At 36.3% G+C, this 18,976-nt stretch overlaps 1 protein-coding gene across 1 annotated transcript; it reads right to left on the bottom strand.

Moving 5' to 3' along the window:
• Window positions 1-411: 411 nt before the first annotated feature.
• On the bottom strand, window positions 412-18,690 carry rfng (RFNG O-fucosylpeptide 3-beta-N-acetylglucosaminyltransferase). The gene is made up of 9 exons (XM_052102867.1): window positions 18,338-18,690; window positions 15,889-16,412; window positions 7,626-7,674; window positions 6,675-6,777; window positions 5,960-6,113; window positions 5,469-5,554; window positions 3,444-3,609; window positions 2,594-2,679; window positions 412-1,588 (listed from the first exon to the last, which is right to left on the bottom strand). The coding sequence occupies exons 2-9, from the start codon at window positions 16,324-16,326 to the stop codon at window positions 1,522-1,524; spliced, it is 1,149 nt and encodes a 382-aa protein (XP_051958827.1). The 5' UTR covers window positions 16,327-16,412; window positions 18,338-18,690; the 3' UTR covers window positions 412-1,521.
• Between the last annotated feature and the right edge of the window lie 286 nt (window positions 18,691-18,976).

Genomic DNA, 18,976 nt, shown 5'->3' with positions numbered 1-18,976 from the left:
TCAGCAGACCTTGACTTGAGATATCAGAATTGTTTTAGGTTAGAAATTAGATATTTTGGAAATTATTAATTGTAAGAACAATTATTATAAGCCTTTGTACCTCAACATTTTTAAGCTTTCATTAGTAAAACAGTTATCTGACGACAAAATAAGTGGCAAAAAATCAGTACCATTATTGTTCTCAGCCTATAGGTTTTTGTAAAAATTGGCATCTGATTTGCCAAAAATTCTCAAGTCGGTGCAACCCTATTTACAAATATTGAAAGTAATGAAAAAACATCTGGAAAAATTATGTCACTAAATTGCCAATGAACACTGGGCAGTTTAATTCCAGCGACACTGGGTAGTTTTAAATAATGAATCATGCAATCGCTGTACATGCATAATAAATATGTTTATTAAAATGGAATCCACACTTTGCAACATTATCAATTTTATCAGATAAAAAAAAAAAAAAAAACAAAAAAAAAACACACACACAAGTGCAAACACATCGATAAACAATTAACTCCAAAAACATGTGGTAGTGTTAAGAGATGTTGCAAAAGAAATCTTTCAGGTGAACAAAACATTTGACACTTTTAAGGAAAGTAAAACCAAAGTGTAGCTTTGGTAGGTTTATGCAAACCAATGGCCTGCAGTGAGGAACATGTTTGTGCAAAATTCAGAGGAAACATTTGGACAGCACTTAAAAAAGACTGTAAAAGGTCATGTTTTCTTCTCAGCACACTCGCTGGTGTTTTAATGAAAGCATTTGAAAAATACTGTTACTCAAAAAAATAAACAAATACATAACCGAAATGATAGATAAATTAGCACTGAAGAATAATTTTTTAAAAAGTATTGTTTTTTGGTCTGTATTATTTAAAGGGCATTCTCCTCGACTCCAGGCAAATGCGTTTGTCTGCATGCCAAAAAATGTACCGAGTACATATTGTCTTTTTCACAAACAACAGAGATGGACCAATACAGATAACCCGAACACAAGCTGAAACGGCATTGGCAACGGCTGAACTGGGTTGCATAAATCTTCAAAACTAAATACTATAAAACTATATCAATACTGTTGCTCTTCCTTAGAGACATTGATGAGATCATCTTGCACGCAAGAAGTGGGCATATTTACGACCCTAGAAAAAAGATGAATCCATAAAGATGATGTCAAAACCACAAAAATGCAGCTTGCATCATTTAAATGAAAAATCCCCCAATAAATCTGAGAGAACATACTCCTTTCAAAACCCTCTTACAACAGGAACTCTTGGCAATGCTCACTTTTCAAAAACAAATATTTCAGGAAAAAAAACAACTTTAAAATAAATTAGTCACCCTGTTTTACCATGTAAATGTACAAAGTACCAAACAAAACATTATTAACCAGTTGAACCACAGCTAGAGTCCGTTCATGTGAACAAAAAAAACATGTGGTTAACTGCCCTTCCACACAGACATCCACTTCAGTTATTCAGAGCATCATCTTCAAAGAGTTTTATGGCAAAATGAGAGACATTTGTATCCCAGTCAGTGATGAGTCTTGCGTGGACACCACTCAGTATTTGGGTAGAGAAGGCAGTGGACCGTTTTAAACCTAAAGAGACAATGGTTACTGATGAAAACCAGCACTTAACTGTAGAAAAAGCAGGTTATGCCAAAGGTGGCACTAAAATTGTGTATATAATACAGGTGGGAAATGTAATGCATTACTTTCTGCGATTAATAGTTGACTGTTTAACTAAATATGAAATTGCGTATAAATGTAGTATCCATTTTTTCTGCTTCCTGAAATTCACTAATGTTTTTCCCTCTTAACTAATCTACCCAGACCTTGACATGGGGCCTTGTTAGGAGATGATCAATGTTATTCGCTTCACCTGTAAATGGTCATAATGTTTTGGCTCATCTGTGTATATACATTTCCAGGAGGTACACGCTCGACCTGACTGCACATCCTAGCACAAAAACCGATTGTGTGGACCAGTGCATGCTTATTATGCATGATGCATGTCCCAGACAGTATACACATTTACTGTGCAGAGAATATACAGTACACTTCAATTGCAGTGATGCAGTGAGCCAGGTGTTAGGAGAGATATGTGCAAGCTTCTGTTAAATTAAAATGAATGTTTGTTTGCTTTATACCTTTATGTACAGTATAGTTTCTAATAAATATTGGAAAATGTACACTAAAGTTTCTTGCAATAAAGCTTGAATCTGGCCATATGATCCTATTATTAAAAAGCCTACTGAAAGATTTTGCCCAACTTGTAATTACAGCATGTCCACTGACTTTATAGCATGTGTACATATATCCGCCAAATAATACAAGTAATAATACATTTCAAAAAACAAATCATGCTTTGATAAATCATAATTTTGAGATAAAAATTGTACTTATATACAGATACTAAATCAGAATTATGGGATTCAAAGAAATCTCATAATTATAATTTAGTACCTCAAAGTTATGACTTAGTAACTCATTATGATTTAGTATCTCATAATGATGACTTTTGAGCTCATAATTATGATTTACCAAAGCGTAATTTTTTTATTTGTTTATATAGTATTTGTCTGTATGCGTGCGTGTGTGTACCGTGAAGGGTCTTCAGTCAATGAGAAAGCTCCCCCAACACTGACAACATTCCTCCTGTTCTCGAATCCACCATAACTGAGGGTCACCTATGGAGACAAAAACTCTAGATTCAAAAGCTGTTAGGCGTAAGGAGGGCAGATGATTGGGAATAGCAAGAGTTAGCGGAGACTGAGCTGCTTTGATAGATCTCAAACATTACAGGAATCATGGGGTTGGAGTAGGCAGGTATTACATATAGAGGGGACAAAACAGGTGGGTGGGAAAAAAAATCTGGGATCAATGTTAATTTCTCCTAAAGATCACTGCTCAAACAATGAAGTTAAGTGTACCCAGCAGGAAACAACTATTTAAACCAGCCTAAACTGGTTTTCTGGTCCTACCTGGTTTACAATGGTATTCCAGCCTGACCAGCTGAAAAGTTCCCAGGTTGGGAGACCAGTAAAGACAAGCAAACCATCTTAGGCTGGTTGAAACTGTTCAATACAAACCTGGAGCGGTTCTATTCTACATCACATTTGAGTAAAATCAGGTATTTGAAAAGTTTGTGCATATACATCATGCACAACAAAATGCTGAACGCTAATTTAATGGTTTAGATGCAAATCAATAAACAAAACTAACAACATAAGAACATTTTTCTCCACTCTCAAAACAAACAGGTATGCACATAAGACACTGAATAAGTGAACATAATGCCAATAAATGTGTTTTATGCGAAGCAAACAATCTAGGTGTGTCAATCAGGTTCTCTGTAAACTTTCTTCGATAAAGGAACATTATGCTGTTAACATGACCCGAGCAGAATCATTGCGGGATCATGCATGTCAGCGCACTCATTAGGGACCCTGACCTGTTGGAGTATGCTGTCTGTGGGAAGTCTCTGCAGATTTTCTAGGTGCGAGTGGAACAGGCCCGTGTGTGTCAGAGGAACCTCCAAAAGAGCCTCGATGATGTAACCGATTGTGCAGTCGTCAGGGAGACGAATCTTCTCTGCAGTTGTTATGAAGTTTCCAAGACTGAGATAGAAAGAAAAAAAGAATTTGTTTCAAATGGCAATTCATGCACGCTGATAAACAAATCAGACACGAGGACTTTAAATAAATGCAAAACTGAAAACTACCTGTACACCAAAATTCAGATAAATATCAACTCACTGATTTGCAAGTAAATCAGTTTTAGAGTTTTACATGCAAATAAAAAAAAACCTCTTTACGTAAGAGTTTGAGTTTGCTTTAATCTTAATGTTTAAACTTACATAGTTCAATACTGCACACACTCTGAAGTTTCAGTATGGCAACAAATGTGTTTACATGCAAAGTTTGAAACAGATTTAGCTTAAACTATGCATGAACTTCCACCAATAAAAGAAAACTGGTTATGGCATTTACATTAACGTTACACATAAAATGAAACATTTCTCACCATTTACTCACCCTCATGCAATTCCAGATGTGTATGCCTTCGGGCTTCTGAACAAACATTAATATTTTTAGAAGAATATTTCAGCTCTGCAGCTCCATACAATGTAAGTGAATGAATCTATTGTCCTTTTTTACTTTATATTTCCACTTTTACCTTCTTTTGTTTTTAGCGATTCACTTTGTGCATATCACCACCTACTGGGCAGGGAGTTTATAGTAAAAAAGGACTTAAATATTGATCTGTTTCTCGCCCACAACTATCACATCTCTTCTGAAGATACTGATTTAACCACTAGTCGAATTGATTGTTTTTATGCTGCTTTTATGTGATTTTTGGACCTTCAAAGTTCTGGACGCCATTCACTTGCATTGTATGGACCTGCAGAGCTGAAATATTCGATAACACTTTCTATAAAGCCCATATATATTATGCATTGTAAAGGCATTATAATGCTTTAGTAATGTCTCATAATGCTCCTAATAACATGTTATAACTGCTCATAAATAATTGTAACCACAATTATAATACTTACCTATTCATAGTTATTCCTTTGAGTATAATGCATTATAACACAAACACCATTTAAATTTATCTGCAGAATTTATTATATATGATATAGTATATATCTGTAATATACTGTACAATATGACTTAAGCAAAGTGACAAAAGCAATGTCTGTTACAATGTCTGTTGTCTTATTTGGAGAATTATTTTATAAATGACTTTGATTATATAAGTTTGACTTGTAATGTATGCTACAAGTTTATGTTATTGCCGTTTATAAGATTTAAGCGTTAAAATTGGATGTTGCTTGTGTTATAATGCATTATACTTTTAAGTATAAGTATGTATAAGGGAAGTCTTATAATGTATTATAACTGTAGTTATAATTATTTATGTGAAGTTATAACTTATTATAAGGTGTATTATGAGACTTTATGAATGCAGTATAATGCCTTTTCAATGCATTATAAATGTACTTCATAGAAAATGTTATATTCTATATATATATATATTCTTCTAAAAATCTTAGTTTGTGAAAAAAAAAAAAGAAAAAGTCATACACATCTAGGATGGCATGAGAGTGAGTTAATGATGAGGGAACTTTCTTTTTTTGGGTGAACTATTCCTTTAAGCACAATCTGTGTAAAACAAACCCTGAGAAAAAGTGTTAAAAGGAATATTTTGGGTTCAATACAAGCTAAGCTACCACAAAAGAGTTTTAACAGAAGAATTAAAGTAAGTGCTTTTATAAAATTATAAGCTTCACATTTCTGTCTTTAAACCTTCCAAGAATTCGCCTCACTGCAACCTTAATTTCTGAATATTTTCCTAAAAAGAACAGTCACATTTTCTTTTTGTGGTAATCAACATTATGCCACGATTGCAGTCAATTGAGCTTCACTTGTATTGAACCCAAAATATTCCTTTAAGTGTAAAAGACTCATTTTACCTTGCCCAAGGACTCATTTTGAGTGCTAAACCGCGGCTAATGCAGAAGCCAGCTCCTCCAGTGGCAAACCAGAACTTCACCGACACCTGCAGAAGATATACAAGATTCAATGGTTTGGTCTAAATATTACAATCAGCATTCTGCAATTGCCACTTCAATTAAAACTGTACAAAGTACAAATGTACACTGTGCAGTATGTGTATACTGTATGTGTATAGTCAAAAATAACTGTGTATTATTGTGTGAACAATGCATATTTTGTACATCTTGCATATTGTTATACTATCACTAGATGACTGCAATGTTGGTGGACAATGCTCTTAAGATTTTCACCCACCGTTCCAATGGTGTCATGACACTAAATTGATTTGATCAGATTAAAAAGACAACAAAACTGGCTAAACATAATCTGAAAAAATCAAACTCCTATCACTTGGAGTTTTGTACTCGATAACACTTTCTTTTCCTATCCAAGGACACGATGAGCTCACCGATCCATCGCTCTTGACTCTCTCGGCTGCCTCTATGGGGTGGTCCAGACTGGGTCTGCCAAGATACACATCCTTTGTATGAGAATAGGAGGAGAGCAACTCCAGCAAACTGGGAAGGATCACGTAGTTATCATCATCTACATGACAGAACCACCTGCACATGGCAAAGAGAGAAAGCAATGAAACACCTTCTCGTCCACTTTTAAATAGAAAAGTAAAGCTACAACGCAACATCACAAAAGCTTGAAAGGGACAATCTTTTAGACATGTTACTTTAAATGATCACTGACTTGAGATCTGATGTTTTCAAGGCACCTTTAAAACAAATCTGGTTCGCCTAGTAAAATAAAGCAATGATCCATAAGAGGCTGTGCCTTACAGTGATTTTACCCTGGGTAAGGTGTGTTCTGCACAATATTATAAATGACACTACTGTTCAATACTGTTCAATTTCTTATAAATAATTATCAGAAATTATCCACCAAGCAATACAACTTTTTCCCAACTGTAAGTTGTTTGTAGCAACTTAACGCTTTAATATAGAATGTGTGGTCACATTTGAGCAGTTATAATCATTAATAGCTGATTCCAGTTTAGAATGATTGAAACATAATGAAACATTTGCTGATAATAAGACTTAAATGACCGGTTGTGATCTCTGTGATGTGAAAAACGTGACGCAAAGTGGCAAACATGGCCTGAATACGAACTCAACTTTTTCTGTGACTCGATGAACTTGTCATATTCTACAGACATCTTACAGCACAGGGCTTGGCGAGTGTGAGCCGCGGAGCAGTTGGTGTTGATGATGTTGAGCCCTTGAGAAAACATGAAGATGACAGATCACCAAGCAATTTCTGATTAATATGAATTCATGATGAACAGTTTGACATAATTACAGGCAAGGCTCTTTTCAGAAAACAGAGTCCATGCCGTAATGCAGTGAAGCATGAATAGGAGAATGTTGTTCATATTTTTCAAATGTTCTAATATTTAAGTGATAGTTCACCAAGAAGTTTAAATTCTCTCATCATTTACTCACCCTCATGCCAAGATTTTAGAGGAATATTTCAGCTCTGTAGGTCCATACAATGCAAGTGAATGGTGGCCATAACTTTGAACGTCCAAAGATAAAGGCATAAAGGCAGCATAAAATAATTGATAAGACTCCAGTGGTTAAATCAATGTCTTCAGAAGTGATATGAAAGGTGTGGGTGAGAAACAGATCAATATTTCACTACTTTTTATTATATATTCTCCCCCTGCCCAGTAGGTGGCGATATGCACGAAGAAAACAAATCACCAAAAACAAAAGTAGAATGTGAAAGTAAAAGTGATGATTTATAGTAAAATAAGGATTAAAATATTGATCTGTTTCTCACCCACATCTATCATATTGCTTCAGAAGACATGGATTAAACCACTGGAGTCATTTGGATTAATTTTAAGCTGCCTTTATATGCTTTTTTTGGCCTTCAAAGTTTTGGTCACCATTCACTTGCATTTTATGGACCTACAGAGCTGAAATATTCTTCTAAAATGTTTGTGTTCAGCAGAATAAAGTCAGTCATATACATCTGGGATGGCATGAGGGTGAGTAAATGACGAATTTTCATTTTTGGGTGAACTATGCTTTTAACATCCATATGAAAGTACCACGTGTTACCTGCTCTCTGCCTGAGCTCCTTATCCTCCCCATCAGTGAAGATAAACGTCTGAAAGAGAGAATGCAGTCAGTGATCAAGGTGCTTACACAAAACAATCTGATCAGTGTGAAAGCCAGAGATGCAGTGACCAAGAATCGCAAAGAAGTAAAGCTGTAAAGTCTTGTAAGCTTGACTATTCCAGGCAAAAAACAAAGGGTCAGAGAGAAATAAAAAAAAATTGCAGAACAACAGGGGGAAAACTACATTTTTACATTTTCAGAAGAACACTTGAATGGCAATTGCCTGTGCAGTATTGCAGTGATGCTAGGATGTCAGTGCTGGTTACCAGGGTGTTGCTATGTTGTTGCTGATGTGTTCTGATAGGTACTAGCCCAAGTGAAATTTTGGTCTTTAGAAATGGCTTGGGTTTATCCTTCGATTAAGATCTCTGGATTTATTGGTCACACTTCACAATAAGGTCCAATTCGTTAACATGAGTTAATAAATCAGGTATCATGAATTAACAATAAACAATATATTTTTACAGCATTTATTAATCTTAGTTGATGTTAGTTAATAAAAATACAATTGTTCATTGTTAGTTCATGGTGCATTAACTATTGTTAACAAATACAACATTTTACTTTAAAAATGTATAAGTAGATGTTGATATTAACATTAATATGAAAAACCGCTGTCCAAGTATTGTTCACAGTTAGTTCATGTTAACTAATGTTAACAAATGGAACCTTATTGTAAAGTGAAACCAGTTTATTTGCCTGTTTTATCACCCAGTGAGTGAATATAATAAATCTGATCACCAAATTGAAGTATCACTCATAAGGGCTGTTTTCAAAATAGCAGTTCGATGATAAATCATCATGTTCTCCTTGTCAGTGGCATGCACAGAAGGGGGAAAGCGGGGTGCCAGCCCCTTTCGTTCACAAATATAAAAGGTGCCTTTCTGGTCAGGCAGAAATTTTGATGAACTTTTAATTTCTCACAAAAACAGTAATAATGTGTCAATGTAAGATTTTCTTGTAAATCGCAGAAGTAAATTGAAGAAAATTAAGCGGAGGTGCCCTTAACAGTGCGAGCTACATCAGATCGAGGCAAATTCTAACCGAAAATGTTTATCCCTATGCCCTACTTACTCCGAAGGGCAGAGCCTTTGAAGTGGGTACCCTAAAGGGAACTTTACATTACTGTATGAGTGTACCCTTCACTATCAGTATTGTGGAAGGGCCCTTCGAGAAAGGATTCATTTTCTCACGTTTGTTTGGAACAAACGACCCTTCGGCTGGCACCCCCTTTCCAGCAGAACCCTTCATGTGCAAAAATGCCGTTGGGAATTCGCCCCTGGGATCATCGAAATGCCATTTTGTGTTGTAGCTTAAGTTTCTGACAATTCACTTGCAGTGTAGACAGCTTTATTAATTGTCATGGGAGTGGTCTCGTTGCTTTCAGTGTAAAAATTATTTCAAAATGTCTTTTGTAGAATAAACTGAAGGAGCTGTCTGATCTAGCCATAACCAGTTTACTTTTTATTTATATTAAGCCATTAATCACTTTCGAAAAAGGACCATGGCATTGTTATTTTTTGGACATATAGGCTACCATAGAAAATATTCAAAGTCATGGTATTACTATCTTGATACCATCATTGTACCACATACTACTGCCACATTATTGCTAAGGTAAAAAATACTAATATCACAGTTTTACTATAACAAATGTAAAAAATATGGCATTATCACAAACCATGTCTCAAAAACACTGGAATATCATGGTGCATTTGGTGAAAAAGACAACAGAATAGGTGTAAAGACCTGTACACCTACTTATTCATGTGATTACCTAATCAGCCAATAGTGAAGCAGCAGTGCAGTGCATAAAATCATGAAGATATGGGTCAGGAGCTTCAGATACTATTCACATCAACCATCAGAATGGGGAAATAATTTGATCTCAGTAATTTTGACCATGACATGATTGTTGGTGCCAGACGGGCTGGTTTGAGTATTTCTGTAACTGCTGATCTCCTGGGATTTTCCCACACAACGGTCTCATTAGTTTACTCAGAATGGTGCCAAAACAAAAAACATCCAGTGAGCGGCAGTTCTTAAACACCTTAAAAGAAGGGCCAATAAAATGTATTTGCTTTTTGATAACAGCATTTTTTATTTTTACTTTCTTATCTTTATGGACCTGAATGGCTCAAACTGTATGTTTACAGTAAACAGCAGTTACTAAATAATGCTCAGGAGAAATTCAGTTCAGGTTTCAACTATGCATCTGAAACAGTGGTTCTCAACCTTTTATGATGAACGCCCCCTACTTCATTCCCTAGTAGACCTACTCTAAACACATGTAAAACAATAAATACAAAATATAAATATTTATAAGTTGTAATAAAAATGAATTATATTCCCTTACTCCCCTAATGTAGCCTATGACAAATTAAATAGAGCTGAAGTAGCGTTATGATAATATTTATTATAAATTTGCAGAGATTTCATATAAACTTCTTTCACGTTGTAATTATGGGGTATTGTTTGTAGAATTTTGAGGAAAATAATGAATTTAATCAATTTTGGAATAAGGCTGTAACATAACAAAATGTGACAAAAGTAAAGCGCTGTGAATACTTTCCGGATGCATACACATTAGCTAAATACATTTAAACTCAGTTTTTCACAATTCCTGACATTTAATTGTAGAAAACATTCCCTGTCTTAGGTCAGATAAGATCAGTACTTCATTTTAATAATGTGAAATGTCATAGTGTAATGTAATAGTAGAGAGAATGATTTATTTCAGCTTTTATTTCATTCATCACATTCCCAGTGGGTCAGAAGTGTACATACACTTTGTTAGTATTTGGTAGAATTGCCTTTAAATAGTTTAATTTGGGTCAAACATTTTGGGTATCCTTCCACAAGCTTCTCACAATAAGTTGCTGGAATTGTGGCCAATGCCTCCAGACAGAACTGGTGTAAATGAGTCAGGTTTTTAGGTCTCCTTGCCCACACACGCTTTTTCAGGTCTGCCCACAAATTTCTATCGGATTGAGGTCAGGACAAAGTCCAATACCTTGACTTTGTTATTCTTAAGCCATTTTGCCACAACTTTGGAGGTATGCTTGGAGTCATTGTCCACTTGGAAGACCCATCTGCGACGAGCTTTAACTTCCTGGCTGATGTCGTGCTTCAATATATCCACATAATTTTCCTTCATGATGTCATTATTTTGTGCACCAGTCCCTCCAGCAACAAAGCACCCCACAACATGATGCGGCCACCCCCATGCTTCACACCCCCATGGTTGGGATGGTGTTCTTCGGATTGTAAGCCTCACACTTTTTCCTCCAAACATAAAAATTTCCTCCAAACAAACATATCATATTATGGCCAAAAAGTTACATTTTTGTTTTATCAGTTTTTATCAAATGTAAATCTTTGTGCAATTGCAAACTGTAGTCTGGATTTTTTATGCCGGCTTTGGAGCATTGGCTGAGCAGCCTTTCTGGTTATGTCGATATAGTACTCGGTTTACTGTGGATATAGATACTTGTCTACCTGTTTCCTCCAGCATCTTCACAAGGTCCTTTGCTGTTGTTCTAGGATTGATTTGCACTTTTCCCACCAAACTACGTTCATCTCTTGGAGACAGAATGCATCTCCTTCCTGAGCGGTATGATGGCTGCGTGGTCCCATGATGTTTATACTTGCGTACTATTGTTTTCACACATGTACGTGGTACCTTGAGGTGTTTGTAAATTGCTCCCAAGGATGAACCCGACTTGTGGAGTTGCACAAATTTATTCCTGAGGTCTTGGCTGATTTATTTTTATTTTCCCATGATGTCAAGCAATGAGGCACTGAGTTTGAAGAAAGGCCTTAAAATACATCCACAGGTACATTTAACTCCAATTAGCAAATCAGAAGCTAACTGGCTAATTGTCTAAAGGCTTGACATAATTTTCTGGAATTTTCCAAGCACAGTTAACTTGGCATATGTAAACTTCTGACCCACTGGAACAGTGATATATCCAATTAAAAGTGAAACAATCTGTCTGTAAACAATTGCTGGAAACATTGCTCATGTCATGCACAAAGTAGATGTCCTAAACAACTTTTCAAAATTATAGTTCGCTAATATGAAATCTGTGGAGTGGTAAAAAAAAAAATTTTTAATGACTTCAACCTAAGTGTATGTAAACTTCTGACTTTAACTGTAAATAAACCATTACCTCTGGAAAGTTAAAAAACCCCCACATCATTTCTACTTCCATAAAACAGCTACAACAGCTTGTTTACTTCACTTAATCTGTGCTTTAAACTAATAGAAAACACCAGTTCTCCACTGTGTTCGTATTGCGTTTTGTTAATGCATTAAGACAATTCAAATCAAACTCAATTTGAGGTTCAAGGTTTTTGGATTATTTTTTGATTCAATCACTTTCATCTTTGTTTCTTAAACTGCGCTTTCCCTAAGCAAATCGTAAGGTAGTTTAAAAGGGCCATGGCATGCCATAATTTTATTTCAAAAGAAAACCTTAGTTTAATTTCATTGCCTGCAAATTAAGAAACTTTTCTTTGTACAGTTTATACAGTGGATACTTTTCATACAGACCGAAATGTTTCGTCACTCATATTTTTTCGCTTAAATGACATTTCATAATAATTTCTTACGCCGACAGGCTGTATATCCTTAATGAAATTTAGAATACATTTTTAATCAATTTGCTAAGACAAGCCAGCAAAGTCATGTCTGACTCTAGAGAGGCTATAACTGGAATATGCTTCATGCTATTCAGTGAATATTTCAGCAGTGAAAATGGACACAACTAAACTCTTTAATTCATAATGTTTACAATTTGATTGATTAGTATCTAAAACATAAGTGCATGATAACTATTGGGCTACCATTTAATATATTTGGTGACTTCCCAGCTCCATGGTTTTGTCATTTCCGATATTATTGATTATTGTTTGTCAATGACTGTCGCAATTGGCATCAGGATATTTGTCAGATATCATCGATGTCTGATTATATCGTCCTATTACCTAGCCCTATTCACTAACCCTTTAGGGTCCTTTGAATAAGTCCCACTACTGTTGCCACATTAGAACATTCAAAACAAAGGGATCCTTGACATTTTTCTAAACTTATGGTAATTGGCTTGCATACAGACTTGATACATTTTAAGATTCTTTTTGGAAATCTTAACCAAACAAAGCCTCTTTGAGAAAGTCTGTTTTTGTCAATGTTAAGAGGATTAGACTTCTAGTAAAAGCTTTCCATTGAACACAACTTTAAAATAAATAAAAAATGCCATTAAGAAAACACAGTTTCACAATAAGACACCCTATGTCTTTGGGCATCATACATTATGTTGCAGCAAAATAGTAATAACAATTGACATTTTAAAAACACGTCCATGCACGAAAGCCAGAACTTGAAACACTTAATGCTCAAGAAAGCCTAATTTTAACTGCAGCATGACGGTTTTGTGAAATGAACGTCTCCCGAACACACTTTCAAAAATCATAATTTTTCATATGAATCTACCAAGGAGGTCTATAATACCTGGAAAAATCTAATATCTAATAATATTTGCGATTTAAACGTTGCTTGCAATAAATTTCATTTCGTCAGGATACACGGTTATGCTGCGTTCCATTCAAGTTGGATGTGGGATATTCCTACTTTATATCTCCGATCATAAATGCATTCCATTTCCCGATTTTCGGAACTGCAACGGTCCCGTTAGCTTAGCAGGGGTTTGACTCTTATTAGAGATGTCTCCTAGCAACCCAACTGATAAACAAATCTGCAGCGCTAACATTTGTGCTGCAGTTGTACGATTATCAAAAGAGATTCTAATGTTTTATACACCTGTTTCTGAAGGTGTTTGTTAAACAAGCTTTAATATCATGTAATGTGGAAACAAACACATTTATCGATATTACTTAATAAAGTGAATGTTTATCGGTTACTTTGTATATCTCCCTGAGTGTCAACATGGAACGCAGCACTACTTTTCAAAACCTGATCCGACACTGAATGCTCAAGCAGCCTAATTTACACTTAGAAAACTCCTGATGTTGCTATAACAATGCAAAAGCACTTACCAGTTTACTTGAAGTGAAAATCAGTCCTCCTTTTGAGTTTAATAAATTATGCAGAACATCTCATGTTTTTAAATCTATATGGATCTCTTTCTCAACTGCAATACCAGCAGTGATGACAGTGGACTCCTTAGACAGCTTGATCTATCGCTCTTGAGTTACATCATTTAAAGCGATTGTGTCACTCAAGGCCAGCTAGAAGGCCTCGACCAGGACATATCCTGAAGATCACACCCACCAAGAAGTGTCTGATTGGCTGATGAATCTGACAATCTGACTTTGGTTGCTCATTCATTTGCACTGTTGAGGGATTCTGAAGAAATTCTGAAGGCCTGAGGTTGTGGAGCTCAGACTCACTCTCCGAGTAGGCTTCGGACACATGATTTGTGAAACAGTTGTCACACTTTTCTTTGAGAAGTCGCTAATGCCACCTACACATTTCTTTTTTCAAAATTAAATTGTTGCCATTTCAAAAAGTCAGAGGGACTTGAAAGGAGAAGGATGGTTCCTTTGTATTCATTAAAAATATTTCCAGAGGTGGACTTTGAGCTAAAGTTTAAACATTGCCAATTTGGAAAGAATATTTCCACAGGCATGATGAACTGGTCATAAATACTGAGCTGTTGTATATGGAAGCACATATCTGACAAAAATAAAATGCTTTGGTAAATCAAAATTATGAGATGCAGTCAAAATTATGAGAAAAAGTAATGTTTATGATAGTCAGAATTATGAAATGCTAAGTCATAATTATGAGATACAAGTCAAATTTTGAGATGGTCAAAATTTAGATTAAAATTTAGATTGTTGTGTCCTTGAGCAAGGCACTTAACTCCAGGTTGCTCCGGGGGGATTGTCCCTGTAATAAGTGCACTGTAAGTCGCTTTGGATAAAAGTGTCTGCCAAATGCATAAATGTAAAATAATTATGAGATTTAGTATCTCAAAATTATGACAGTATCTCATTATTATGACATTTTAGCTTAAAATTATGACTATTTCTCATAATTTTTATTTACCAAAGCACAATTATTTTTCTTTGTGGCACAAATGGACTTCCATAGTTGTTTTATAAACACTTGGTTTCAAAATCTAGATTTTTGAGCGACGAATGAAAACAGACAGAGCACTTGAAAATTCCTCCTGGGCATCTTGGCCATGTTGTGTGCAATAGCAAAAGAAATGGTATTGCAATGCTTTACCCTAGGTTAAGTGGGGCACTATTTTCCTGGCATCTTTGGCAGTCAAGTGAATGCTCTTGGATGAGAGCAAGCACACGCCGTCTTGTGTCTATGGGTCTCAGGTTGCTGAGGAACTTCCTCTTCCAGGGGGCCCAAGGGCCACCAAGACAAGACCCCCCTCCCCCCTTCCACCACCCACACTGTTAAAAGCACCAGGCACAGTGCCAGAGAGCAGCTGCCACACTTCCTCTTTACACTGATGACCATGTATATTAACACCTCTAAAACATGTCACTACCTTTAGGCTTCCACTGTAAAATGATAGTTGTAAAGGTGCATAAAGTGTATTAAATGGATAATTCACTCAAAATGAAAATTGTCAACATTTAGTCACCTTCATTTAGTTCGAAATCTGTAAAATTTTCTTTTTACCGAAAGATTTAATAAAAGGGATAAAAAGTACAAAAAAAGCCTCATAAAAGCAGTCCACATGATTAGTGTGCTATATTTCAAGTCTTAACTTATGATAGCTTTGTGTGAGGAACATATTGAATTTGATGGCCCAAGGGTGACATAATGACTTCAAATGCCATTGGTTCCCGTATGTCTCATGACCCATTGTGACAAGCCAGGTTTAAATGTGAGCAAACAAGAATGTGTTTTGGAGCTAGGGCCATGGGGTAGATTTTCAACAATGAACGCTTTAAATTTTCGATATTATGATCCTTTCTGAAACTTTAATGGGGCTTTCTTTTTGTGAGAAACAGATCACTAATTACATCTTTTTTTACTTTAAATTCTCCTCCCTGCCCACTGGGTGGCGATATGCATGAAGAATGTGAATCGCTAAAAACAAAAGTAGCAAAAATAAAAAATGGAGATTTATAGTAATAATAGACTTAAATATTGATGTATTTCTTACCCACACCTATCATAATGTAAATATCCCTTTAATTACTTGTACAATACCTGTTCCTTTGCTTTGGAAACCCAGGTCTGGGATAGGAGCTGCAGTCTGGACTTGTGGTATTTCCTGGTTGTCTTTATGGCAATAAAAATGTCTCTTAAGTCCAAAGAGTTTTTGGAACGGGACCCGGGGGAGTTGGCATGTGCAGGGGCCCCTTCTAACACCCTCTGCAGGTCTCGGGGTCGTCCCCCGAGAGGAAGCGGGTGGGTGAAACTATCATCCTTGGCATCATCGTTTCCTTGGCGTACAGCTGATACAGAGTTCCTGTGGAGGCCATGTGTCCATCCGACTCTGGCGGGTTTGGCATGTGGCCGGGGTTGGGGCAAATCCCCCTGCCGCTGCGGAGGTTGTAAGGAGGGAATAAGGAGCACCAGCAGGGCGCAGAATGCTAGGGAGAGCAGGAAGCAGATTTTGTTGTTGCCAACATTGGATAAGTGCATTCTTCCTCTACTCAACGCCAGCTCAACCGGTCGCGCCTGCCTGACTTTCCACTATAGCGCCCATCTTTACTGCATCACAGAGAACCCTGCGTAAACAAAACCACACATGCATACCAATAAATATTCATAATATTTGCATACATAACATGCACACTACAGCACAAGATTTTGTAACTGTATACAATTTTGAAGAGTATAAAAGCATTGAGAAAAAGCATAAAAACAATAAACTAACAAATAAAAAGATTAAAAAATAAACAAGAATTACAAAAGTGTAAAATTAATTAAAAAATAAGAAATGAGGGGGAAAAAAATTACAATTTAAGTCAATAAAAATTAGAGACTTAAAATACATTAATGAAACAAACGTTCACTTAAAGACATAGTTCACTCAAAAATGAAAATCCTCTCATAATTTACTCACTTTCATGCCATCCTAGATATGCATGACTTTTTTTCTGCTGCTGAACACAAAACAAAGATTTTTAGAATAATATTTCAGCTCTGTAAGTCCATACAATGCAAGTGAATGAGACCAGAACTTTGAAGTGCCAAAAAGCACATAAAGGTAGAATAAAAGTAATCCATAAGACTCCAGTTGTTAAATCCATTTCTTCAGAAGCGATATGATAGATGTGGGTGAGAAACAGGTCAATATTTAAGCCCCTTTTAATATAAATCTCCACTTTCACTTTCTTCTTTTGTTTTTGGCAATTCACATTCTTTGGGCATATTGCCACCTACTGGGCAGGGAGGAGGATTTATAGAAAAAAGGAATTAAATATAAATTTGGTTCTCACCAACACGCATCATATCGCTTCTTAAGATATAGATTTAAACACTAGAGTCAAATTAATTACTTTTATGCTGCCTTTAAGTGCTTTTTGGCACTTCAAAGTTCTGGCCACCATTCACTTGCATTGTATGGACCTACAGATCTGAAATATTCTTCTAAAAATCTTTGTTTGTGTTCAGCAGAAGAAAGAAAGTCATACACATCTAGGATGGCATGAAGGTGAGTAAATGAGGAGAGAATTTTCATTTTAACTTTAAAAGAACGGTTCACCCAAAAATAAAACTCTGCCACCATTTGCTTTGTCTGGAAAAAAGATGCAATGAAAGTCAATGGGGACTGAGACTAATATTCTGCCTAATATTTTCTTTTGTGTAGCAGGTTTACATCACAGCTGCATACCCAACAACTATTCATCAGCACAGAACAACATTAACATTTTCAAATACTTTTCTTGAATCCCCCTTGTGCAATCCAATGAATGCATATGCGTTCAGTTTAATTTTGGCACACAGTCATCTGTCAGCAGGCCTTGGCAACCCTAATAACAGCCTTAGCCATCAAAGTTAGCCATTTCCTGTCTTCTATTTTCAGAGTTAAAATGATACCTGATGTGGAGCCTGAAGGCTGCAGTGTCAGCATGAAATCATATTCATCACCAGCTGCAAACTCTCCTAAATGAGGCTCAGTACTGCTTCATCAATGCAACCAAACACAAAACAAAACCAGCACGCAACCATGTCCACCAGTAGAATACATCTAAAGCTTGATCCCTGCTCTGAAACATCATGTTCGATCATTACAATATGGGACATTTACACGCACCATGATATTAGAATGATTAGCATATTCATACATCATGGTATTTACTCTAAGGTACTTCACATATCTACAAAATGATTATATAACCACGTTAGTGGTAATACCATGGTTCTTTTGTTTAGTGTAACACGTAGTTTTCTTTGATTTGACGCCAGTGAAAACTGCTGGATTGAAGTGACCTGGACAAAAGATTTCAGAAAAATGCGCAAATAACACGCGCCTGCGACGACCAAAAATGCAACCGTAGTAAAAACGAAAATATGAAAAGTGACGCATTTCTCCAGCGGTAAACTTCCCCAAATTTACGAAAAAGTTCGTACAATTAGCAAAAGGTGAAATGCAGAGGTGATCGCTTGGTTTTGAGTTTTCTTTAACCCCAAATACGAAGTTTCTTACCGAGAGTGATCAGATCAGAAGAGTTTCGTGTGAGGGAGCTCGTCATCCTCGGGACATTTAAACGAATAAACACACTGTCGATCATGCCAGGCTCAAATAAAATAAATAATACTTATACAGCGATCCTGTTAAAGTTCTGTTTCCTCTTCATCAGCACGAGTCGTTCGTATCCATCTCATTATGTTCTCACTTTAAGCTTCCCGAAGCACAAACTTATCACTGTGGCTCATTCATTGTAAAGTTAATCGCATGGAGCCGTCTACATCATCTCAGTCAATACTCTAATACTGAGCTATGAATCATTGCTGGAGTGTTGTTTCGTTTTAATGACCCCTCAGACCGCGCCGTGCCAACACATATTATGTACTACATTGTCCTTTCCAGCCGAGGCAAAGACGCGTGCATTGAACATGAGCGCCCTCTGGCGGATTAGATGTGACACTACGCACAGTTGATTTAAAGACCCCGTTAAATCAAAATGAAAGTTTTGCTGCTTTTAGTCTGTATCAGAGCCATATAGAGAGAGAGTTGCGACAACTCCATTGACTCCAATGGAACGTTTTTTTTACAGCAATGGCGGCTCGTGGAGCCTCTCAATAGTTCCCGGAAGTTGCAGCAAACACATGCATGCCGCGCCGT

The sequence above is a fragment of the Xyrauchen texanus genome, chromosome 33 (assembly GCF_025860055.1).
Source record: "Xyrauchen texanus isolate HMW12.3.18 chromosome 33, RBS_HiC_50CHRs, whole genome shotgun sequence".
Taxonomy (NCBI): Eukaryota; Metazoa; Chordata; class Actinopteri; order Cypriniformes; family Catostomidae; genus Xyrauchen; species Xyrauchen texanus.
This window is presented reverse-complemented; position numbering and strand designations above follow the sequence as displayed.